Here is a 26,208-nt window from a genome sequence, read left to right on the forward strand (position 1 = left end):
CCAAGAGGGCGTTGGGACCGTGTCCACTGGGACCCACAGAGCCCCACGGAGCCAGAGCACAGCAGTGAGGGGGCGCTCCTCCAGGGGTCCCCCGAGGGATCCACGGCGAGCCTCTGCCGAGCGCGTTAACGACTTAATGACGCGGAGCTGGGTCTGCAGGTGAGCCCTGGGCCACAGACAGGCAGCAACTGGCCAGCATCAGGGCCCCAGGGGGGACAAGGGCCGGCGGGCGGGAGCCGGATCTAAGTGGTTAGACAGAGGGACTAAGTTGAAGGCGGTGCGAGGTGGGGGGTCACCCCAGGGGCAGGGCAGAGGGAGCCGGGAGCCCTTCGCCCCGCGGTGGCGCCTATCCCGAGCGCTGCGTTCCCGGGTGCTCCCGGGAGCCCCACCCCGCGCTCCCGCCAGGTGCGGCCGGCGCTGCTGCAACTTGTCGGCGCCGCCGCCGCTCGTCCCTCCCGCTGGGCGGGCCGGTCCCGCGCTGCTCGCGGCGCTCCGGGGGGCTTCCCGCTCGACAGGTGGGTACCGGGGCTGGGCTGGGGGCGCGGCGAGTCGTCCGGGGACTGGCGCCGGGACGGGGAGGAGGCTTGGGGCATGGAGCCGACCTCCCAGCTCCCAGCTTGGCCGGCCGGCGCGCCTTCCCCGCCTTCTCATTCACCGGAGTCCGACTCGGCCTGCGCCCCGGGGTGCTCGGGAGAGACCTTGGGGAGACGCGGAGTAGAGGAGCCCCGGGCCCGGAGGGGTGGGATGAGGGGGTGGAGGGCGCCTCCTTCTACCCTCCCTCCCCCCCCGCCCCCCCCCCGCGATCCGTGCTCCCTCTCCCTTTCTTCCTCCTCCCTAGAGCCCCAAGGGATGTGGAGGGCGGGATCTAAGTCTCCGAGGAGGGGCAGGGAGAAAGGAGGAGCACAAGCCCCCCACCACCCGGTACCTCTCCTCTTACCTGGGAAGGGGGCCCGATGGGGGAGGCGGGGCCCGCGCGTTTTTCTGGACGCTGGCCAGCGCCCCGGATGGGAATGGCTCCTCCGATCTGCCCATGGCTTCCTGTCTCTTTGCAGGCAGCAGGCCAAGGAGGACTGGTCCCCGGAGGTCCTCAACCGTCCTGCCGGGCCGGAGTGCTCCACCCGTCCTAGAGAGAGGCGTGGGGAGGAAGAAGCAGTGAGGAAAGCAACCGGGAGGTGAGTGAGGGCCCTGCACTCCCCTGGGGAGGTCTGGGCATGCTTTCCCAAGAGCTGTGTGAAGGACAAGGCTGGACGGGACAGTGGGCAGGCAAACCAGCCCTGTGCCCACGCCGGGTGCTGCTGCAGGCCCCGGCCAGGCACCATTTCTCAATCCTTAGTGGATTCTTCCTTCCACCCCACTCACCCCCCAGCGGGACTGCAAGGGCCCCAGCTGGCTCCCTGGCCCAGCCTGGTGGTCAGGTCTGGCTGCTGTGTGGGGCTCTGGGGTGCGGCCCTGTCACCAAGGCCACGCGGAGTTCCTGCTTGAGGAGCTTTATGTTCACAGTGCTGGTGACTTGCTGAGCTGCCTCAGGCAGAGGTGCCGCGGGCACATCCCAGCCTGCCTGCCCGTTGTTGCCACATCGCAGCCTGCTCCTGGCTGAGCCCGCTTTGCCCATGGCCAGCGGCACCTGGTCCAGGCTGCTCCTGGGCTGGCCCGCACTAGACAGGAGTCCACGTGGGGAAGGACTTTCTGCCTTCTGCCACCTTCTGGCGGGTGTTGGGTGTCGGGGCTCTGACTTGTTTGTCTAGGTGGAAGGAGACGGTTTATGGTGTGCCTGCGTCATTTTTATCAGGGAAGGGAACTTCCAAACAATTCTTAGCTGCCAGGCTGGGAGGTTCAATGCCTGACCATGCTGTGCTGTTCAATCCCCAGTGGCATGAGGGGTCACTCGGGTCCCCCTGACAGTGCTGACAGGGGGAAAGGAAGCACATGGAGCTGGGGATGGAACTCAGGGCAGGTACTCCAGCCCTCTGTGACTTTCATCTCATCCATCCCATTGTCTTCTTTTAATTTTATTTATTTATTTATTTATTTTTGCTTTTTGGGTCGCACCTGGCCATGCTCAGAGGTTCCTCCCGGCTCTGCACTCAGGAATTACTCCTGGAGGTGCTCGGGGGATCCTATGGGATGCTGGGAATCGAACCTGGGTTGGCCACGTGCAAGGCAAACGTCCTACCCACTGTGCTATCACTCCAGCCCCCCTCACCCCCACTGTCTTCTTTTTGGGGCCAGGGATCAAACTGAGGCCCTTGTATGAACCATGCATCTACTCTACCCCTGGGTTACATCTCTGGTCAAAGCTCAGGTGTGTTTGGGGGCAGGGGGTGCTTAAGCAATGCAGAGAGGTCCCCGAGGCAATCTAGGCTCACTGAGCCTGTAGTTCAGCGTGAGGACTGGAGGATGCAGTGCTAAGGTTACTGGGGCCACTCCAGCGGTGCTAGAGGACCCTAGGGACATACCAGCATGTCCTGAGGACTCCAGAGCAGCAGCTGGCAATGGTTTGGGGATCTTATTGTGCTGGGAATCAAATGGGTGTCAGCCCTAGGCAAGGCCTTAATCCTGTGCTTTCTCTTGTGTCCCTGTGCTCAGGAGTTTTGTAGTCAGGGTGACAAGTATTGCAAAGCTGTGAGTTCTCCTTGGGCCAGACATTTGAAACAAGATGGAGCTGGGTCCAGATCCCCACTTTTTCTTTATTTCTTCTTCTTTTTTTTTTTTTGCTTTTTTTTTGGGGGGGGTCACACCCGGCGATGCACAGGGGTTACTCCTGGCTCTGCACTCAGAAATCACTCCTGGCAGTGCTCAGAGGACCATATGGGATGCTGGGAATCGAACTTGGGTCGGCCGCGTGCAAGGCAAACGCCCTACCCGCTGTGCTGTTACTCCAGCCCCTTTTTTTCTTTTTTTGGTGGGGAAGGAGTATATGGGCCACATCCAGCAGTGCTCAGCTCCATGTTTGAAGGTCTCTCTTGTTGATACTCAGAAACATTCAATGCCACGATTTAAACTGGGGCCTCCTGCATACAGAGTATACACTCAGCACATTGAGCTATCTCTCCTGCTCTGCTATATATGTGTGCTGTGTGTGTGTGTGTGTGTGTGTGTGTGTGTGTGTGTGTGTGTGTTTGAGCGGGGGATGGTGGGCTATACCCAGAGATACTTAGGAGGATACTTAGGAGGATACTTCTTTTTGGTGCCAGGGATCAAACTGAGGCCCTTGTATGGACCGTGCATCTTCTCTACCCCTGGGTTACATCTCTGGTCAGTACTCAGGAGGATACTCCTGACTCTGTACTCAGGAATTACTTCTGGCAGGACCATATGGGATGCCAGGAATTGAGCCTGGGTCGGCTACATGCAAGACCAGCGCCCTGCCTGCTGTACTGTCACTCCAGATTCTGCCTTTGGTTCTTTAGGCAAGTTGTTTGACCTCTCTCCAAACTTTGATCTTGAATATTCTCATCCATAAGACAGTGGTTTGGCGTCATGCTTTCCTCCTCGGACAGTTGTGAGAAGTTGTAATGATTCATGATGACAGTCCCAACCAGATCTCACCTCCCATTCCTTAGTTTCTGGGAAAAGACTAAACTCCCCTCTCCCCGCACCTCACGCACTCTCCTCTCTTGAGAACTTTTTTTTTTTTGGTCACACCTAGCGATGCACAGGGGTTACTCCTGGCTCATGCACTCAGGAATTACTCCTGGAAGTGCTGGGGGACCATATGGGATGCTGGGAATCAAACCTGGGTTGGCCGTGTGCAAGGCAAACACCCTACCCACTTATGCTATTGCTCCAGCCCCATTGCTTGAGAACTTTGAGAATGAGCTGGATCCAGCCTCCTGGTTGTGGAGGTGTGAGAGGAAAGCAGCAGGAAATAACTGACTTGCTCATGGTAATACCCCAGGCCAAGGGTGCCTTTGGCTGGAGCCTGCCAGGCCTGTCTCTGCTTTAAGCAGCTGTGTGGGCTGGGCAGGTTGTTTGGCTTCTCCTGGCCTGAGGCTTGGATCTTGCAGGTCTCAGTGGGATCCCAGCTCCCCACTCACCTTCGTTGGATAATTTTCTCTAAAGGTTTCACCAGCATCTTTAAAAGAGAGCCTATAATATCCACCTCATTGAGTGTATATGACTACTAAATGCACTAATAAAAAGCACCCAGCGTTGTGTCTGACACATGAGAGGCACTCACTCTGTGTGTATTCCCTGTCCTGGCTCTTCCTTCCTCTACCCAGCTGCCTTCCTTCTTTAAAATATAACCAGAGAGGGCTAGAGCAATAGCACAGCGGGTAGGGCGTTTGCCTTGCACACTGCCAACCCGGGTTCGATTCCCAGCATCCCATATGGTCCCCCAAGCACCGCCAGTAGTAATTCCTGAGTGCAGAGCCAGGAGTAACCCCTGTGCATTGCCGGGTGTGACCCAAAAACCAAAAGAAAATAAATAAATAAATAAATAAAATATAACCAGAGGGAGCACTGGTGGGGAGGGCACTTGCCTTGCATGAGGCCAACCTAGGTTCCATCCCTAGCACCCCATATGGTCCCCAGAGGCCTGCCAGGAATATCCTAAGTGCAGAGTCAGGAATAAGCCCTGAGTACTTTCCGGAGTGGCAAAAAAATAAACAAACAAGCAAAACCCTAGAGGGCCTGACAGGCAGAGCTTAACTGGGCTGAGAGTCTACTTTGCATGCAGGAGGTGCAGGTTCAATTCTTGACACTTGGTGATCCTGAGCAGAGAGCCCCCAGTACCTCTGGACGTGGGTACTCCAAACCAATATACAGACAAGTTGTTTCACTTCTCTCCCATCTTTGATCTTGAATATTCTCATCCATAAGACAGGGGTTTGAGGTCATGCTTTCGTCCTCAGACAGTTGTGAGTAGTTGTAATGATTCATGATGACAGTCCCAGCCAGATCTCACCTCCCATTCCTTAGTTTTTGAGAAAAGACTAAACCCTGTCCCCCTCTCCCCATACTCTCTCCTCTCTTGAAAACTTTGAGAATGAGCTATATATTTATATATAGCATATAAATTTATTATATGCATATATGCATATAATATATTTATAATATATTTATTATATGCATAATAAATTTATTAAATGCATAATATATATTGGCTGCAGCGACAGTACAGCTGGTAGGGCGTTTGCCTTACATGTAGCCGACCCAGGTTCGATTCCTATGTCCCTCTCGGAGAGCCTGGCAAGCTACCGAGAGTATCCTGCTCACACAGCAGAGCCTGGCAAGCTATCCATGGCGTATTCAATATGCCAAAAACAGTAATAACATGTCTCACAATGGAGACATTACTGGTGCCCGCTTGAGCAAATCGATGAGCAACAGGACAGGACAGTGCTACAGTGATATATATATTCATAATAAATACAACCAGATAAGCAGGCAGGGCTCATCACACAAGTGGATTGTGAGTATAAAGTGAAGGGGAAACAAAATAGAGATATAGAAAGTGAAGGGTTGGGGGCCAGAGTCCAGCAGGGAGGGCATTTGCCTTACATGCAGCTGACCTGGGTTTGATCCCAGGCATCCCATATGGTCCCCCGAGCACCTGCTGGGGGTAATTCCTGAGTTGCAGAGCCAGGAGAAGCTCCAGAGCATAGCCAGGTGTAACCCAAAAAGAAAAGAAAAGAAAGAGGGCTGGAACAATAGTGCAGCAGGTAGAGCATTTGCCTTGCACGTGGATAACCCAAGTTCAATTCCCCAGCATCCCATATGGTCCCCTGAGCACCACCAGCGGCCAGGAGTTAATTCCTGAGTGCAGAGCCAGGAGTAACCCCTATGCATTGCCGGGTGTGACCCAAAAAGCAAAAAAAAGAAAAAAGAAAAGAAAAAGAAAGAAAGAAAGAGAAAGAAAGAAAGAAAGAAAGAAAGAAAGAAAGAGAGAGAGAGTGGGGTCATAAAAGAAAAAATCATGTGTATGTGTATGAGACAGAAAATGAAAGAGAAAGAGGAGAGAAAAAGAGGAGAGAGAGATCAGAGGAGTAATCCTGTGTTTCAGGGCCTCTAGGGAGTCTCTCTGGCTGGCACTGAGGAGCCTGAGGTGTGGGCTCCGTGCCCCACATGCATCAGACGAGTGAAAGGGGGCCAGGCCACACCTGCCCTGCAGTGCGAGGCTACGCAATGCAGTGCACTCTCCCCCTGGCTCCGCGGTGCCCAGAAAAGCCCAGAGCTCCTGATGGGGAAGGGGTCCGAGTTCCCAGGGCATTGGACAGAGGACAGAGGACAGTCTGGCTGGAGCCGCCACTGGACCTCAGCCCCACACGTGCAGACTGGAGCCAGGCCGCAGGCTTGAGTCAATATTGACCTTCCCCCAGCGGCCAGCCCGGCCTCTCATCTGCTGGAGTGTTGACACTGCCATTGAACAAGCTTTATTATCATATTCTTCCCAGCAACCGCCCCATTATCTCTGGGGCTTCACTGGGTCCCGCAGTGTGGGAATGGTGAGTCGGCTAGCAACCCCGACAGCTGTGTATGCGCCCCACCCTCTGCTCTGCCCACTCAGCCCCGAGCTGGTGCAAATCTCAGGGCTCTGGGGACTTCCTCACCTCAACCAGGGGCCCTAGGCAGAAAGAACCTCCAGACCCAAAGGTTGTGTCAGCAAGGGCCACAGTCTTGGTGCAGGACCTGGCTACTCTGCAGGTGGCCAGAAAAACAATGATTTTTGTTTGCTTTTGTGGGGATCGTGACGAAGGGTGTGATGAGGAGATTGGACCACACCAGAGGTGCTCAGGTGCTTACTCCTGGCTCTGAGTGCAGGGTCACTCCTGGCAGGGCTCAGGAGGCCGGATGGGGTGCTGGGAATTGAACCTGGCTTGGCTGCAGGCAAGGCAGGTGCCCTATCTGCTCTACGATCACTCTGGCCCCAAATTTTGTTTTCTTTCTCATGTCTCCCAGAGTCCAAACTAGATAAACACTTATTTGAATGAGTAAATACATAATGTAATTTTATATGGAAACAAACTTCGGTTGAGTACAGTTTGAGCAAAACTTTGGTGACCTTGGGGGCAAAGCTGGCCTGGTAAGCTGCAGCTGGCAGCAGCCGTGTTCACACCTTGGAGCTGCACCGCTTGGAAACGTCACATACACTTGCTGCATGTGGGCCTCGCCCTGGGCGGTCGGGCTCAGAAACAGCCTCATCCCACCGATGGTGGTATTGAAACCTCTGAGGTGATGTGGTCTGGGGCCAGAGCCATCACACAGCAGGTAGGGCACTGGCCTTACATGCTGCTGACCTGGGCTCAATCCCTGGCATCCATTATAGTCCCCTGAGCACCTTCAGGAGTGATCCTTGAGTGCATGAGCCAGGAGTAACTCCTGAGCATCATCAGGTATGGCCTGAAAACCAAAAAAAAAAAAAAAAAAAAAAAAACCCTAACAAAAAAATACTCCAGAAGAAGTGACCTTCTCTGTGCTGTGGGGGTGCCCTCACCAGGCACTCCCTGAAAACACCCCTCGTGCCCTCTGCCATCCATGCCACACCAGGTGCTACTTCTCTCCTCTCTGTACCCCGAGAACCTGGCCCAGGGCTGATGATCACGTCTTTATTAACACCAGAACTGCCAAGGCCCAGGAGGGAGGAGAGTAAACCAAGGTCACAAGCTGGGACCTAGACAGGCGCCCCCCAGCCCCCCTCTGGGCCAGAGCACAGAGCTCAAGAGCGACCCTAGCCATCCCCACACTCGAAGAAGCTGGGGTGCCTTCCCTGAACTCCTCTCTGGCCCTGGCACCACGGGTACCTCCGCCTCTTCTCTTCTCAAACACTGGACATGAAGGTGAATCCTGCCCAGACATTTCTTAACACCCACACATCCTAGAACTCACACATCCAACCCAGAGCTGTCAGGCCCCGAGTCACCACCAGTTCCCCTGGACGCCATTTCTGGGAACACAGTCCAGGCCCGCAGCACACTCCTGAGACTCATATCAGCAGGTGAAATGAGAGCCCTGAGACCCCTGTTCATGACTTGGGACTCCCCTGCCCCATATACACACACCGACACCCCCCCCAATAAAAAAAAGCTCCAGCAGCCTGGGTTGAGGAGTTGGCTGTAGCTCTCCCCTTGGGCACATCCCACGAGCTCCCCTGAGCTTCCCAGTCTCTGTTGGGGTTCAAGTCTACATTGTGCACTCTCCCACCCTCTCAAAACTGCTCAGCCCCAGGCCCATTTATAGAGCCCCCCTAGGAAGGAGATTCACACCATCCTGGCATGGAGGATGCAGCAGGGGGCTTTGGAACAGGTGTGGGCTCTAGCCTGTCATGGCTAGGTCCGTGAGCCAGGGCAGCTGTTGACTTCTCAGAGCCTCATTTTGGTCCATGGCAGTCACAGTCCAAGGTGTGATGAGGGTCCAGTGAGCTGAACTCAAAAAGGTCCTTCCTTTCTGTCTCCGGGCCTCTGACCTGCCCCATCAATGACCTCCAGCCTGGAGTTCCCCTGAATCTTGGGGGGAAAATCTCATGTTCATTCCCCTTTCCTCTGGCAACTGAGAAGTTGTGAGTTGTGGCGGCTTCACCTCCCCTACCCTCCCCTTTTTCTTTCGATTTTTGTTTCTCATGGTTTTATTCATGCTCCCTACCCCCTCCCCTCCCCTCCCAGTAACCTGAGTTCTTTGACAGAATCCAAGGGTTTGTTTTCATTTGCCATTTGCCTCCCCTTTTCTTTGTTTCTTTGTATACCACATGCTTCAGGAGTGAGATCATCAGCATTTGTCCTGGTAAATCTTTAGGAATGATCCGCTGCTCCTAACCTGTGTCACCAAGAGCTCAGCTTCCGGACAGTGAAAATCCTGATTATTTCATTTGCCTCTGGGACTCTTGGCAGGGGTGGATGTGGACCCCAGTAGGTGAGGGTGCCAGGAGAACCTGCCAGCTCATGAGTCACTCATTTGCCTGGGACAGAGCCTGGGCAGACTACCTGGCCTCCCTCCTTTGACCCCCCATCACTCCCATCCTCTCTGCATTCAGTTCCACCTTTCACTTTTAGATCCCTTTAATGTGAAGGCCCGATATGATTTCATTTTGCAGATTTTTATTTTCATCTGTCTATGGGATTGCGTCACTGAGTTTATGGAGAAACCAGCTGTGCCTCTCCGTGTTGCAGCATCAGCTCTGTCGCCGATTAGGGAAGCTTCTCTGTGTGACTCTCTTTCTGACTCCCTCTCCTGTTTCACTGGTCCTGCACATTAGTTATTGTTCCTTTGCAGACTCATATTCTAGCTATCTAGTAGTATAATCCTCCAACTCTATTCTTTTGTTGTTGCTGTTGTGGTTTTGGGTTTTGGGCCACACCCGGCAGCTCAGGGCTTACTCCTGGCTCTTCACTCAGGGATCACAACTAAGGCTCAGGGGACATAGGCAGTACCATATAAGGTGCTGGGGACTGAATTTCCTTGCCATGTGCAAGGAAAGCACCTTAGCTACTAGCCTATTTCTCTGGCCTCTCCAACTCCATTCTTCAAAAATATCTTGACTCTTCCTGGTCTTTTTTTTTTGGGGGGGGGGGGGAGCAGGGTTCATACCCAATGATGCTCAGGGGTTATTCCTGACTCTGTGCTCAGGAATCACTGTTGGTGGTGCTGGGAGACTATATGGGATGCCAGGGATCGAACCCAGGTTGGCTGCATGCAAGACAAATGCTCTACCCACTGTACTGTCTATCTGGCCCCTCTTCCTGGTTCTTTATGGGTTTTGTTGGTTGGTTGGTTTTTATTTGGCGGCCACACCTAATGGTGCTCAGGGCTTACTACTGACTCCATGCTCAGGGATCACTCCTGGCAATGCTTGGGTCGGGGACCACATGCAGTGCCGAAGAGCAAAATGAGGTTGCCCCGACCTGCCCCTGCCAGAACCCTGGTGTACCCGCAGCCCCCCTGCTGCTCCTGTGTGGGGCCAACTGCTCTATAACACGCTTCAAGGCTTCTCAGGGGCTTTCTTGTGCGTGGCCAGCATGAAAGGCAAATGTATCTTGCCCCCTCTGCTATCTCTCTGTCCCTGAGCTGGACAACCTAGAAGTTAGAGGTGGCAGGATGGATATCCAGAACTGGAAGGTGCTACCTGCATTGAGCCTTTCTGACACCATATTTTGATCATCCTCTTCCTCTACCCAACAAAGTTTCCAGAACTTTTTTGGTCACCACCTCTTTTTCTGAAAAATAAAATCACCCAACACCTCTTGGAAACCTGCACTCTTTCAATGACTGAACAGGAAGTTCCCTAAATGCACCTGAGGCTATGCTGCTCCCCCAAGTTCCATCACTTCTGCTGGGGGGGAAACAACGGTCCATAGAGAAACCCTTCTCTAAGTTTAATGAATTTTGTTTGTTTTTTGTTTGGGGGGTATACCCAGCGATGCTCAGGGCTTACTCCTGGCTCTAGATTCAGGAATTCCTTCTGGCTGTGCTTAGGGGACCAAGTGGGAAGTAAGGAATCGAACCTGAGTTCGTTTCGTGCAAGGCAAGCGCTCTACCCACTGTACTATTACTGGAGCTCTGCTCAATGACATTCTGTGCACAGACTCATTCCTGGAGTTTTGCAGCACTTCAGTTTTGTCCACACTAACGTATCCTTCGGTCTAGACTAGGTTTCTCGGTCTCTAGACTAAGTTTCTGGGTTTTGGCCAGGAGCTTTGACATTTCATCTAGAATAACCAGAATGATGCCAGCCTTGTTCGTGGTTCAGAAGTTCATCTGTGGCTGTGTTATGCCAACAGTGAATAGGATGTGCAACCATTGGACCTATTGAGCCTCCATTTATGTCGGTGGCCAAAGTTCGCACAGCTTCCTTTCATCGCTTCCTTTCTGCCTTGAGAGAAGGCCGGCTTGAAACAGGACTAATGCGTGAGTCACCGTTTACTGGATCTGGTGCTGGCAACTGGCCATGATGTTTGACACTGCCCTGGTAGCTCCTTCTGCAGAGCAGTGTTGAAGAAAGATGGAAGTGCTCTTGCCCTTGCAGCCCGAGTATGCTGCTTGGTCCCAGAGACAGCACGTCCTGTGGCTCTTAGTACAGAAGTCACAACTGGTGATTCAGGAGCTCGAGTGGTGATTCAGAGCTTCACCAGGTGACACATAACTCCCCTTTTTATGGACATTTGGATCCATTCATTCACCAGTGAGGTTGAAAGTGACCCAGCAGGTATCTGCTAGTATTTCTGGATCACTGGGCGGCAGGAGACAAATTCAAGCAGAAAGATTTGGCCTGGCAGCTAGCACGGGGTGGTGCTGGAGAAACGAAGCCATAGCAAAAGCTGCTGAAGCCCCCATTTGAGACAGCAGATTAATTGCACCGCCCTTGCCAACCGAGTCTCAGAAAACAGAGTCATCAGCTGCGAGGTTCCCTGGGGCGCGGGCCACTTGATCTCAGATGTGTGCGTGGGATGGGTGGCAGCAGAGAAATGAACGCTGGGCTGGCACCTCCAGTTCCTGCAGCCTAGATCTCTTCTGTGTCCCGGAAGGATCTCTGGTGGGCATCCAAGAGGATTCCGAGGGAACTGGACAAGAATCTCTTCTGCCCAGAAGGATGCAGAGTTGGGCATCAAGCCCAAAATTATATTGCTGGGCTTGGGGGTGGGGGAGGCTGTTTTCTCTAGAAAGCAGTTTCCTAGCAGCGTGAGGAGCCGCATGGAGCCGGCTTTCCAGATTGGGCTTCTTTGTGCTTTTGACAGTGTGTCCCGGTAGCCTGCTCCCGAGGGTTTTCTGCAGCATACTGGGGTGTCAACGGGAAAGGAGCTCATGCAGCTCCTTTACTGCCTCTGGCTTCATCCCTGCCCCACTGTTATATAGCCTGACCTTGGGTCAGTATCATCTTTCCCCCTGGTTCTCAGTGATGCGGAGGGAGGTAGCCTTGTCACTGCCTGACTCAGGGCCCTCCACGGGTGGTGCTGCCCTCAGGCTGCCCCCCATAACCATTGGCCTCTCCTTTTTGTTGTTTAGTTTTCATTTGGAAAGGTCATCACTCTTGGCTCTGTGCTCAGAGATAACTCCTGACAGTGCTCAAGGAGCTGAATGGGGTGCTGGGGGGTTGGCAGCACTGTAGCACTGTCCTCCCATTGTTCATCGATTTGATCGAGCGGGCACCAGTAATGTCTCACAACAAACTGTGAGACTTATTGTTACTGTTTTTAGCATATCGAATATGTCACAGGTGGCTTGCCGTGCGGGCAAGATACTCTCAGTAGCTTGCTAGGCTCTCTGAGAGGGGCGGAGGAATCGAACCCGGGTCGGCTGCATGCAAGGCAAACGCCCTACCAGCTGTGCTGTCGCTCCAGCCCTACCAGCTGTACTATCTCTCTGGCCCTGGACCACTTGTTAAAGATGTTCACCCGAGACCTTCCTGTGGCCAAAACTGGACAATCAAGTGGGTTTCAGGGAGCTAGGGAGAGGGAGCCTCCAGGTGAATGGAGAGAGGATTAGCTCCTGTTTATCTCCCTGTTTGACCCTTAGTTCCCAGGAGTGTAAGAGAGTTGCTAACCCAGTGAATCCTGCTTCCCAGCCAGAATAAAAGAAACCTAAGGGACTGGAGCGATAGCACAGTGGGTAGGGTGTTTGCCTTGCACGTGGCTGACCCGGGTTCGAGTCCCAGCATCCCATATGTTGCCCCGAGCACTGCCAGGAGTAATTCCCCAATTTATAGCTGAAGCACACTGGGGCGCAAATCACGTATAGATCACTTATTCCGAATCTCCCCAGATTAGTGAGAAGTCCTAGCATCCATCTGTTAACTCAAGAATATTTTATTCCAAAGCCTTAGGCTTGGGGGTTCTGCCCAAGTGGTTTGATGCAGTGGTATTTGGGGGCAAGAGGAAAGTTGATCAAGTAAAGTGAAAAAGAATGGACCAGAAGGAAAACTTCTGATTTTTCCTCTCGGAGAGCCCGGTAAGCTACCGAGAGTATCCTGCCCACACGGCAGAGCCTGGCAAGCTCCCCATGATGTATTTGATATGCCAAGAACAGTAACAATAACAGGCCTCATTCCTCTGCCCTGAAAGAGCCCCCAATGTGGCAGCGTTGGGAAGGAGGAGTAAGGAGAGAATGCTAAAATCTCAGGGCTGGGACAAATGGAGAAGTTACTGGCGCCCACTCCAGCAAATGGATGAACAATGGGATGACAGTGATACAGTGATACAGTGAAGTTACATGGAGGCAGGTGGCAGAATGGAGATTTGGCTACACCCTTTTCCTCCTTGGTTGTCTCTATCATGTCACCTACTAATGCTGGAAAGAACTGAGGCTGATGTTTTAGTGGCAGAACCTTAACATCTCTTTAGACTTCTCAGATGCAGCCCATGATCTGGGGTCTGGTTGAGGGCCTTGAAGGGGACAGGGAGGAAGCAGTTCAGGTACATGTCACCCCACTCATTCACTAGTGGATGGGTGGGGGGTGATGTCAGTATTGACCAAGCTGAAGAGGGAGAGGAGAGAAGCAGGTTTGGGGGTAGAAGGGAAGTTTTAGTGTGTTCCAATGTAGTTCAATTCCAGTTTAGCTTCAGTGCATGCTGGATTCATTGTGTTTAATGTGAAATGGCCGAGAAATGTCCCCGGCCAACGTGTATCTGGAGTTGAGGGGAGACCTGAGCCTGAGACACAGATTTAGGTTTAAGTCAGCCCTGGGCTGGGATCTAGAAGTGGGCAAGATCATCCAAGATGGTATAGTGAAGACAGAGCCTGGCAAGTTCCCTATGATGTATTTGATATGCGAAAAACAGTAACAATAACGGGCCTCATTCCTCTGATCCTGAAAGAGCCCCCAGTGTGGCAGCATTGGGAAGGATGAGTAAGGAGAGGCTGCTAAAATCTCAGGCTCTTTGTGTTCCTGGAGTGAGCAGACGCCATTAGGCTACACTAGCACACAACAGGGACGATTGGAGACGTTACTGTGTCCGTTCAAGCAAATCGATGAACAATGGGATGACAGCGATACAGTGATACAATGATAGGCTGTTATAAGGATGCGCGTAGGATATGTGTTCAGGATATACAGAAGAGAATCTTCAGAAACATCCTGCTTCCCCCAATCCCTTTGTCTCATCTCACCACCTTGCACATCTAGATCAGTTATTCCAAGGCTCCCCAGATTAGTGAGATGTCCTAGCATTCACCCCCTCCCCCCAGCTAAGAAGATATGAAGGAGGTTTAAGAAGACAGCAAAGGTTTTTCATCTTTTCTGTGCTTCCTTCTAAAGGACACCCAGAGCCTAACTCCCTTCCCTTCCTTACCTCAAATAAAATTTCTGCAGGAATTCAGCCAGCTCCTCTCCTGTCCTTGCTTCCAGTCTCGGCCGCTTGAGGACAAGGATCTATACCCGCTCTCCCAGCTTTGCCTGTAAGGAGTGTGTGGTCAGCATTCAAATGCTGTGGTCCTGAAACAGTTTTCACTGTTCAGAGTTCCAGAGTGGAGTTGGATTGAGTGGTGAGGACTGATCTTTGCCTGGTGAATTCTACTGGAGAAGTCCAGGCTGTTTGAGGCCTCCTTTCTATCTGAGTGGGACCCCGCAGCCTCCCAGTCCTGGACCTGCTTTAATGCCTGCTCAAATGACCAAGAATGTCTTTCTCAAGAGCAGGGGCAGGAAACAAACCATGGGCTCCTGATCTCTGGTGATGAATGACCCAGGCGTTCAGTCCAAGAAACAGGTGTTGCTTCTTTTTCTTCTTTTTTTCTTTTTGGGTCACTTTTTGGGTCTGGCAATGAACAGGGGTTACTCCTGACTCATCACTCAGGAATTACTCCTGGTGGTGCTCGAGGGACCATATGGGATGCTGGGAATCTAACCCAGGTCGGCCGCGTGCAGGGCAAACGCCCTACCTACTGTGCTATTGCTCCAGCCCCAAGGTATTGCTTCTTGAAATCTAGACATGACCTTTCTAAGCCATGGAGTAAATTTTTCCATATTTAAGAAAAGGGGGGGGGGGCAGAGCAATAGCACAGCAGGTAGGGCTTTGCCTTGCAAGCAGTCAACCTGGGTTTGATTCCTGGCATCCCATATGGTCCCCCAAGCACCGCCAGGAGTAATTCCTGAGTGCAGAGCCAGGCGTAACTCCTGAGCATCGCTGGGTGTGACCCAAAAAGAAAAAAGAAAAAGGTGTGGAGACAGAAAAACAAAAATCCTATTGATGTGTTTCAAGCCTCTTCAGATACAAAAGCTTACAGGCATCACTCTTGCTGTTTGCAGAAGGGGCATAAGAGTCAGCATATAGGTCAGCCTCACTGCAGGTGACCCCCTCTGCCTCCTCCATTTCTAGTTCTCGAGTGCATGAAGCTTAGGACCTGGCCAGTCCAAGTCGATGAGGCTGGTAGGGGACTGCACGGAGATCTGGTATGGCCAGCATCTGAGACAGAGAGAAACGGCCCACAGCACATAGGTGCTGTCTACTCTACAGAGTTTTGCCCCAAAGAGAGCTGTACCTCAGTGCCCTGCTGTGCCCCTTGCTCAGGACCTTTCTGGAAGGAACCCCTGGTGATAAGAATGTTCCTGTTAGGGTTCCTGGTCCCCAGGATAAATGCTTCCAGACTGGACATTGTCTCTCCTGCATGGGTGAGACGGCTTTTTTGTTTGCTTGGTTGGTTTGGGGGCCACACCGGCAGTGCGTAGAGATCAGTCCTGGCTCTGCGCTGAGGAATCAATCCTGGAGGGACTTGAGGGACTATTTGTGTTTGAGTTCAAAAAGCCTGGGCACGATGCGTGCATTCAGTGGCCAAGAATCGCCTCTCCAGGTCAACAGACAGCGACGGGCATGGGTGAACTTGAAGGAATGGGGAAGGAAGGAACAGGGCCACAGGCTGGCTGTTAATCAGTGATCCTTTGTTTCATTCTCATCCTCACCTTACAGCATAGTTGTTTCTTCCTCTTCTTCCTCCTTACAGCATAGTTACACAGAAATTGTGAAGGGTGGGGCTACACATAGGTGGGGTTGAACATTGTCATAACAACAGAGGTAAAGCCCCTCCTTCAGGGGAATTTCTAGGAGATTAGCTCAAGGACAAAATCTCATCTGGGGTTTGAGCACTCCAGATTACTAGGAGATCCGCTCAAGGGTGGGATCCCACCTAGGGCGTATTACTTTCTCCTTTCCTCAGCTAGGAATCGATCCATTTAAACAATAATAGTAAATTTACTTCTTACTAATATTTTTAGTCATTTTGTATAAAAACAGTAAGAGATATATTAAGCTTAAAGGTTGGCTCTTCCTGGGGATAATATATATATATATAGCGTATATATATGCTATATATCCCAGACCAGGCCAGGTTAGTCTTTCCTAACCCCAGCAGTTACTTCAGTTACTTCTTTTTGGGTCATGACAGAGTTTGTTCCATGACTCTGCTCTTAACTTATTATACTTCTTATGGCACTTAGCTTGTTCCTTTTTGATGCCAAGGTAGCTCACAGCTTGCCCTGAGTCCATCCTTGTCCCTCACTGGGACCCTGCTTTTGGGGTGTTAGGAAGTAAGGGCTACTGAGGCTTAGGTCAGATAAATATGATGGACGCCCAGGAGTAAATATTATTCGGAGTCAATTAACTCCTATTTTACAAAAGCATAGTATCAACTGTCTTCCTGTGTCTACCAAAAAGGACATAGAGGAAAGAGAAAAACGATATTATTATTATTATTATTATTATGAAAGTAAAAAGTAAAGTAAAGTAAAGGCCCTCCCGTTGTTCGTCGATTTGCTCGAGCGGACCCAGTAACGTCTCCATTGGAGACTTTGTTGTTACTGTGTTTGGCATATCGAATACGTCACGGGGAGCTTGCCAGGCTCTGCCGTGCGGGCGAGATACTCTTGGTAGCTTGCCGGGCTCTCCGAGAGGGGCGGAGGAATCGAACTCGGGTTGGCCACATTGGCTGCGTTCAAGGCAAACGCCCTACCGCTGTGCTATCACTCCAGCCCATTATTATTATTATTATTAGTGTCTGATGGAATTGGGTGTGCCTCAGGAACACAATTGTGGGAGTAACTCAGTAAACCTAAGCTCCCTGAGAAGGAGCAAGGACAAACCAATGTTATCCAACATTTGTGGTGTTGGGGATGGAATTGAGTTCAGCTGCATGTGAGGCCAGCACTTTACCCCTGTACCATCTCTCCAGCCCAGGGTCAGCTTTTTATGAATGTTGTATGTCACAGTAATGGAATTTCTATGCCATCATCCTGAGTCAGCCCCTAGTTGAATGTAATACAAAGCAAAAAAGCAGGGTTGGAGAGATAGTACAGCAAGCAGGGTGTTTGCCTTGCATTCGGCCAACCCGGGCTCCATCCCTAGGATCCTATATGTCCCCTTGAGCACTGCCAGGAATAATTCCTGAGTGCAGAGCCAGGAGTAAGCCCTTAGCACTTCCAGGTGTGGCCCAAACAACAACAACAACAACAACAACATAAAAAGCAAAAAGCAAACAAACAAGAAGTGTTTTGGTCATGCTGCCTGATTCGGCCTGCTGGCTTTGCGTCCCATCAAGCCTCAGCTCACAGAGATGGTTCTGTTCCTTCTAGTCTTGCACGCTGCCCAACTGCTTTGAGAATCAAGGCCCCGGTCACTTCATGAAATGTTTGCCTGCTCTCTTTTCTCTGGCTCCCTCGGTGAATTCTTTGGCAGTGGGCTTCAGAACTGATAAAAATTCACCCCAGTGCCTGCTTGTTCAACCGGGGGCTCGGCAAGACAGACACCACCGTTTTCTTGTTTCTTGTCTCTGTGGCTTATTTATGGTATTTGTGTTGTCTCTGGGAGGCTCTGCTGAGAGCTGGTCATTTCCCTGAGGAAGTGGGGGTGAGAGGAGGGGTGCGATGGGGGGTGCCATGTGAAGTGGGAGCTCAGTTCTCCCAGGCCAGGGCCCAGCTCCAAGGAAGCCCGGGACCCTGCTCAGTCGGCCCCTCCCTACACAGGCACCATGTTCCGCAAGAAGAAGAAGAAACGCCCCGAGATCTCGGCCCCACAGAACTTCCAGCACCGTGTCCACACCTCCTTCGACCCCAAGGAAGGCAAGTTCGTGGGCCTGCCCCCACAATGGCAGAACATTCTGGACACACTGCGGCGCCCCAAGCCCGTGGTGGACCCTTCACGCATCACGAGGGTGCAGCTCCAGCCCATGAAGGTAAGGAGAGGGGCGGGCATGGGGAGCCCCAAGTTCGGCCACCCCCAGGCCCCACAGAGAGCTGTGTGGGAGTGGCGAGGGGTGGCTCAAATGGTTAAGCACGTGCCCAGCATGCCACAGACCCTGGGCTCAGCCACCAGCACCACCTCCACCCAATACCTCCCCACCCCCTTTCCCAGTGCCTGGCAAAGTCACAAGGGCACCGGAGGAACATGGGAGTGTGGCTCAATGGTCAGGTGCTTGCCTGGCACATTAGAGATCCAATTTCAGGGCCCAGCACTGCAGTCTAAGCACACGTAACCGGTGACCAGGAGAATGGGTGTCAGTAATGTACACTCCTTGGGTGACCCAGGGCAGGCGCGAGGAGCCCCATCTCCCTGCGAGACACCCAACAACACAGGCTCAGGGGAACCTCCTTAACACGAGTACATTCCCCGGGACCTGCAGCCAATCTGTGGGCCCTTCTCCAGGGCAGCACCGAGTCCTGTTACGGTTAAGGCAGAGAGATGTAGCAGCTTGGAGGTCAGACTAGACCCATCTCAGGGCTAGAGATAGACCCGCATGTGAGCTGGGCGTGTTCCCTCGAAGGCCACAGAGCAAGCAAGCTAGAGAACACAGCAGGCCCCAGGAGGGGGTCTGGGGCCCGCACCCACCACCAGGGCCCGTCACACACCGAGTGGGTGCTGGACATTTAGCCTGTGGTAGGTCACCTGCCATCTGTGCTTCAGCACTACAGCCTACCCCCGTCAAAGAACAGGCGTCCTCCGTGTCCTGCAGCAGCAAAGGCCGAGCCACTGTGCGTCCTGGCCAGCGAATGACCACTCAGTGGAGGGCCTCAGAGGCTCCCCTGGGGCAGGCCCCGCTGCTCACCCACCTGCGTCTCCCCTCCCTGCAGACGGTGGTGCGGGGCAGCTCAGTGCCCGCCGACGGCTACATCTTAGGGCTGCTCAACGACATCCAGAAGTTGTCGGTCACCAGCTCCAACACCCTCCGTGGCCGCAGCCCCACCAGCCGGCGGAGGGCCCAGTCCCTGGGGCTGCTGGGGGATGAGCACTGGGCCGCTGACCCAGACATGTACCTGCAGAGCCCCCAGTCCGAGCGCACTGACCCCCACGGCCTCTACCTCAGCTGCAACGGAGGCACCCCAGCCGGCTACCGGCAGGCGCCATGGCCGGAACCGCAGACCCCCCGGGTCCTGCCCAATGGGCTGGCCGCAAAGGCCCAGTCCCTGGGCCCTGCCGAGTTCCAGGGCGCCACTCAGCGCTGCCTGCAGCTGGCCACCTGCCTGCAACCCTCCCCGCCGGCCGCCTCTGGCAGGCATGGAACCAAGGTCGCCAGGCACAGCTCTGAGGAGAGCCGGCCGCAGTCCTGCCTGGTGGGCCCGGCGGCGGGCAGGCCCGGCGGGGAGGGCACTCCGAGCCCCAAAGCCCAGGAAAGCAGCCTGAAGCGACGACTCTTCTGGAGTATGTTCCTGTCCGCTGCCCCCGGCCCGCTCAGCAGCAAGTCAGGCCCCCCACCCCAGAGCAAGGTAAACGGTGGCGGGTCCCACTCAGCATGGGGAGCCTCACTGGGCGGGAGTTGTGTATTGCGAGCCCCTGGTCCAGGGCCCCTTTCTTGGAGCCTGGCCTGAACAGGGCTCCCCAGGGCCCAGAGTGTCACACCCCAGCCCCTCTGTCCCATCTCGCCCCTGGCCACATCACAGATTCCCCAGCTCTGCCGGCCCTCCCTTGCTGGGGCTCAAACACCTGCAATTTTCTGCTTGGGGGGGGACAGGCAGGGCACTGGTCCCAAGGCTGGGCTTTGGCCCTGCCCGCCCGGATTCCAGGTCTCTCTGTAGTCACCTCCCCACCCCCGTGGTCCTGTGGCTTGGGGACATAATCCCACCACAATGTGGCCCCTGTGCTGTCTGGCACCACCGGCCCTCAGGCCCCGCTAGGGGTGCCCACACCACCCCCACTGCTGTGGTGTGGGGCGCCCCAGATTAAAGACCACCCCTGCCCCCTTCCCTGGACTGCGGAGACCTTCCTGGAGCTCTCCAGGAGCCTGTTGGTGACCCGGGAAGACCCCCGGGAGCGTCAGGGAGGATGCAGGGGCTGTGTTGGCTTGGGCCCGGTTCTAAGCCCACTAGGGTTCGGCTTCAGTTCTCAGTGCCACCCTGAGTTGGCTGGCAGAACTGCGGGGAGGCTGCAGAGGCACCCATGGGCCACCCTCTCTCTTCCCGTTTCTGTCCCCTGCAGCCCAGCTCCTCATTCCGACCGCCCCAGAAAGACTCGCCACCCAACCCGGTGGCCAAGGCCCAGTCATTGCCGCCGGACCAGCCCGCGGGGCCCTTCAGCCCCCTGCCCCCCTCCGACACCAGCAGCCCCCACAAGCCTCCGCGCACGGTCCCGCCCGCCGGTCCCCCGCCCCGCCGCTCATCCCCCGCGGGCTCACCCCGCACCCGGCACGCCCAGATCAGCACCAGCAACCTGTACCTGCCCCAGGACCCCGCGGCCGCCAAGGGGGCCCTGGTGGGCGAGGACCCGGGGGTGGTGACGCACGAGCAGTTCAAGGCTGCGCTCAGGATGGTGGTGGACCAGGGCGACCCCCGGCTGCTGCTGGACAGCTACGTGAAGATCGGCGAGGGCTCCACCGGCATCGTCTGCCTGGCGCGTGAGAAGCACTCGGGCCGCCAGGTGGCCGTGAAGATGATGGACCTCAGGAAGCAACAGCGCCGGGAGCTGCTCTTTAACGAGGTGGGCGGGGGGCTGCTCCGGGGTGGGGCGCAGGGCGGTGACGTTGGCGAGCTAGGTGCTCAGGCCCCGCCCCGCGCCCTCTCCCCAGGTGGTGATCATGCGGGACTACCAGCACCTCAACGTGGTGGAGATGTACAAGAGCTACCTGGTGGGCGAGGAGCTGTGGGTGCTGATGGAGTTCCTGCAGGGCGGGGCACTCACCGACATCGTCTCTCAAGTCAGGTGGGCGCTGGCGGCTGTAGGGGACAGTGTGGCTGGGGCCTGACAGATCACCCCGACCCCCACCCCCAGCCCCTCATATGTTGGGATTAATAATCTTGGGGCATGGGATAGCCAGGTTGTTACATGCCTGGACTCAGTTTCTGCCTGGGCTCTGATGCCCATGCCCTGCATGGGATCAGGGAACCAGGGACATCAACTCTGTGCACCCCTGTACCCAGCCCCCCACACAAAGCTCACATTCTCCTTTCATTTATTTATTTGGTTGGTTCTGAGGCCACACCTGGCTAGCTGTGCTCAGGGATCCTCTTGGCTGGGGTCTGGGAACCACTGGGGTGCTGGGGTTCCAACCTGGGTCGTCTGCCTGCAAGACAAGCACCCGCCTGTCTCCGCTTCCCAAGCTCACACTCTCCTCCCCTGGGCCCGCCTCTCTTTCCCCACAGACTGAGCGAGGAGCAGATCGCCACCGTGTGTGAGGCCGTTCTGCAGGCCCTGGCTTACTTGCATGCCCAGGGAGTCATCCACCGGGACATCAAGAGTGACTCCATCCTGCTGACCCTTGACGGCAGGGTAGGACCCTCGCCCTGCATGCACACATGCACACACATGCTGCATACACACACAAACACATGCATACACACATATGCATGCACGCACACACAACACACACTTGCACACACGCATACACACAACACACGCGCACACACAACACACACATTCATACACACATGCATGCATTCATACCCACACATGTGCACACACACATACACACAGGCACACATGTATACGCATATGCACACATGCATGATGCACACAGAAATGCACACACAACTCTCTTGTACCTCCCACTCCCCTGCTCCCAGTGTGGCTCCTCCTCCTCTCTCACTGCTCACACAGCTTTCTGCTGCTGTACCTCAACCGCAGGTGAAACTCTCAGACTTCGGATTCTGTGCGCAGATCAGCAAAGACGTCCCCAAGAGGAAGTCGCTGGTGGGCACCCCCTATTGGATGGCCCCTGAAGTGATCTCCAGGTCCCTGTATGCCACTGAGGTACTGCTCCCTCGCCCCCTCCCCACCCCCTGTATCCCAGAAGAGGCCCTTCCCTGGCGCCTCCCTCTCACCCTTCAGCTAAATAGCCTCAGGTTTCCAAGTGGCCCCTACCCCTTGCCCATTGCCGCCTCTGCCCTGCGCTTTAAAAATATTTATTTATTTATTGCTTTTTGCCCCATAACCAGCTGTGCTCAGGGTTTTCTCCTACTTCTGCTCTCAGAGATCACTCCTGGAGGACTCAGGAGACCAAGTAGGTGCCGGAAATCAAACCTAGGTCAGCTACATGCCAGGCAAGCTATGCTACTCCCTGTGCTATCGCGTCAGCCCTGGTCCCTGATCTTGCCTGTGACTTTACTACCAGACTAGAGACCAAGATGCTCCCTCCGGGCCCTAAGGCAGGGCAAGCTATGAGCAGGCTTCTCCAGGGCTGGTGGCCAACAGCTGTATCCCCGCAGCCAGTGGGGCCTTGTGCAGGAAAGGTGGACAGGGAAGAAGCTGACTCACCAAGGACACTGCCCCCTCCCCTCTGGGAAGCACATTGCCACCAAGTGGCCAGATGTCTGTGAGTCCAGGACTGTCTCCTGCAGGTGGACATCTGGTCTCTGGGCATCATGGTGATTGAGATGGTGGACGGAGAGCCCCCATACTTCAGCGATTCCCCCGTGCAAGCCATGAAGAGGCTTCGGGACAGCCCCCCGCCCAAGCTGAAGCATTCTCACAAGGTCAGTGGCATAGGTGTTAGAACCAGTAGACACCATTCTCCCTGGGGAGAGAAGGCTCCCACGGAAGGCCACGGTTTGTCCCTTCCCACACAAAAGTGGGCGTGTGCCATATCCATTTCCTGGGCAGTGGCCACAGGAGTCGCTCCCTGTAGGTAAAGTTTAGGAGCTGTTCAGGAGAGAAAGGAAAGAAAGGCTTCGGGGAATCCCCAATGCGCCCCCCCCCCCCCGCCGCCCCCCGAAAGAACCCCCAGAAGCTAATGGAACGGACCACCTCCGCCAATCGCTATGAAATAGCACTGCCACCTGGTGGCTGAAATGAGAAATGTCCCCAAGGATGGACACTGAGACCCTAAGTGGCAAGCGACATAATTCCACAGGGATGGAAGGAAAGGACAGACAGGAAATGCCTCTTCAGACATCTAGTCCATGAGGCCTGTGCTGCGAACAATGAGATATTCTGATCATGGAGGTTTACAGTTGTCTAATTCCCAGCAGGTGTATTTTTCCAGCAGCCCAAGACAGGCCCATTCCACTGTTAACTCAAAACAAAGCAACCTTAAACCCTTGTCTTCAAGTCGATGACTTAGAACAATTCATCTTCCCTTCTTTTCTGCTTTTCAAATGACTTCATCCATGGACTTTTTTTTTCTTTTTGGGTCACACTCAGTGATGCTCAGGGGTTACTCCTGGCTTTGCACTCAGTAATTACTCCTGGTTGTGGTTGGAGGACCATATGGGATGCTGGGGATCGAACCTGGGTTGGCCACGTGCAAGACAAACACCCTACCCGCTGTACTCTTGCTCTGGTCCTGGCCTTTTTTTCATTTTAAAGTGAGGGTTCCACCCAGTGTAGCTGGGGAGATTGGGACCCCTCCAGGCAATTCTCAGCCTGCAGTGCAGGCCTAACAACTGGGAGTTCAGTCTAGTGAGGTGATGTCAGTTGACCAGGCTCTTTGGTTTATCTTCACACCGCAGACAGGGCAGCCACCCTGGATCATTAGTTCATTTGTTTGTAAAATTGAAGTCCAGAGAAAACCAGCTTGTGTCAGGAAAAATGAAGTCATGAAATTTGCCTATAAATGATGGACATGGAGAGTATCATGCTGAGTGAAATGAGTCAGAAGGAAAGGGACAGGTATAGAATGACTGCATTCATTTGTGGTACATAAAGATATATATAGGAGAATAATATTTATGGCCAGGGAAAACAGGGGTTAGAAGGAGTGGTCAATGGTTGGATCTAACCACAAGTGTGTGTGGGGCTGAGGGTAGATAAGATCGAGAAGAGATCCCTATGACAATAATAGTTGGGAATGATCAGGCTGGAGAAGATTTGAGGGTTAAAAGTAGGTAAGAGATATTCTTGATAACCTTTCACTAAGGAGAGAGAGAGAGAGAGAGAGAGAGAGAGAGAGAGGAAGTGCCTACCATAGAGGCAGTAAGGGGTGGGGGTGGGGTGATGGGAGGGAACCTGGAGACACTGGTGCTGGAAAATGTACATTGGTGGAGGGATGGGTGTTGGAATACTGTATGACTGAAGTCCAATCATAAACAGCTTTGTAATGGTCTATCTCACCGTGATTCAATTAAAAAAGTTTAAAAAAGAAAACTTCAGCTTGTCCAAGATCAGGGATATTCTCAAGATTGAGTTAGTTATTCCATTCCTTGACCTTCTGCAGAATACTGAGAGCCTGGAGAAGGGGGTGGGGGTGGGGGTGGGGGACTGTATTTCTGCGTTTGGGTTTGGGAAAGAAACCTTTTCTTTAGGGGAAGAAAGCTCCCCCTCCCCCTGAGAGACACACACACACACACACACACACACACACGCGCGAGCGCAAAACCTGACCAATCTGTGCTTAGGACCAACGGTGCTGGGGGCCACCAGGATTACACCTGGAGTACTTGGGCGGGGACACGGGGTAACATGGCGCTGGGTATCAAAGTCTATCCATGAGCATGTAGAGAGGCACCCGGGACCCTCTCCCCAGTGGGTCGTATTTGTAACCCAGCGCCCTGGGCCCCTGGATCCTAGGTTCCTTGCTCAATAGTACCCCCTGGTGGTGAACGCGCCACTCACACTGGACTGCCGCCAACTTGGTCATCCAGAATTGAGCCTGGGAGGAAGCAGGAAGTAAGACAGAAGAGAATTCCACGCGGTGGCTTCCCCTCCCTGCTCTGTCTCCACAGGTTTCCCCAGTGCTGCGAGATTTCCTGGATCGGATGCTGGTGCGGGACCCCCAGGAGAGAGCCACAGCCCAGGAGCTCCTGGACCACCCCTTCCTGCTGCAGACGGGGCTCCCCGAGTGCCTGGTGCCCCTGATCCAGCTGTATCGCAAGCAGACCTCCGCCTGCTGAGCCCCCCGGAGTGCGCCTGCGCCCACAGGCAGGGCCCCCCCGGGCTGGGGCAGCCCGTCACCTGCCCCACTCTCAGTATTCTCTCTCCAAAGATGGAATGTGAACTCCCCCGCCCCTCCCGTCCCTCTGCCCACTGGGCCAGGCCGGACCTGTCCCCTCTCGGTCTCTCCCTCCCGAGTGACTGCCCAGCTGCCTTCTGCAGGGTGGCCTTCATATTTGCGTAGGGATATTTCTAAGTGGCACCAGGACCAGAACTGGCCTCTTGGGCCACCGCAGTAGAGGCTGCTGCGGTTTTTTTTAAAGGTCGCTGTGTCCCCGCATCCCAGGCCACCCCCGAGGGCAGACCACCTATCAGCAACATGGTTCTCAGTCCAGCTCCGAATTCTGGGGTCCCTAGAGGGCCCCAGGGACGGTGTTCATCGCCCAAATCCGTCTTTGGGCTTGCCACCTCAGGTCTGCCACCCTGAAGGCACAGCCCTCACCCCATCCCCATGCAGTGACCCCTTAGCCTGCTCCTAGAAGTCCACTGCCTGCTTGGACACTGGGGGTGGGGGGGAAGGGGGATTGTGGGAGAAAGAGAAAGAATGGGGCCCGCGTCGAGGGAAGCCAGAGCCCCTCCAGATGGGGAGAATGTGTGTGGTGTGCACGTCGTCGGAAGGTGACCCAACATCCCATCTCTGTTAGCCGTCCTGTCCTTCCCCACCCCCCCACCCCCTGCCCCTCAAAGTTCTGCTTCCGGTCTGGGTAGCCCCGTCTGTCTTCCTGGTTGGGAGGTCTCTGCGACACATCTCCAGCCCTGGGCCCAGGCAGGCTCTGTGTTTCTCCTGCACCCCGGAATCTAGCACTTGAGCCCAGTCTGCAGGAGGAATAAGAGTGGGTTCCAGCTGGGAGCCTGAATGCAGGAACCAGCCTTCAGGGACCTGCTGTGCTTTTCAACGCCCTGGTCTAGGGGAGGTGATGGGCACCCCATTCGTGCAAACCATCTGCCCCTCCGCTGCCTCCTCAGACCTGTCTCCCTGTTCTCCCTCCTGCCTTCAGGG

At 54.4% G+C, this 26,208-nt stretch overlaps 1 protein-coding gene across 1 annotated transcript; it reads left to right on the forward strand.

The window, feature by feature from the left end:
• The first annotated feature begins 1,055 nt into the window (after positions 1 to 1,055).
• PAK6 (p21 (RAC1) activated kinase 6) lies at positions 1,056 to 25,219 on the forward strand. Its single transcript, XM_056133599.1, has 9 exons — positions 1,056 to 1,172; positions 17,879 to 18,087; positions 18,983 to 19,615; positions 20,325 to 20,822; positions 20,911 to 21,044; positions 21,485 to 21,611; positions 21,966 to 22,091; positions 22,679 to 22,813; positions 25,001 to 25,219. The coding sequence occupies exons 2-9, from the start codon at positions 17,884 to 17,886 to the stop codon at positions 25,166 to 25,168; spliced, it is 2,025 nt and encodes a 674-aa protein (XP_055989574.1). The 5' UTR covers positions 1,056 to 1,172; positions 17,879 to 17,883; the 3' UTR covers positions 25,169 to 25,219.
• Positions 25,220 to 26,208: the final 989 nt, after the last annotated feature.

Source organism: Sorex fumeus, unplaced genomic scaffold, assembly GCF_029834395.1.
Source record: "Sorex fumeus unplaced genomic scaffold, SorFum_2.1 ptg000098l, whole genome shotgun sequence".
NCBI lineage: Eukaryota > Metazoa > Chordata > Mammalia > Eulipotyphla > Soricidae > Sorex > Sorex fumeus.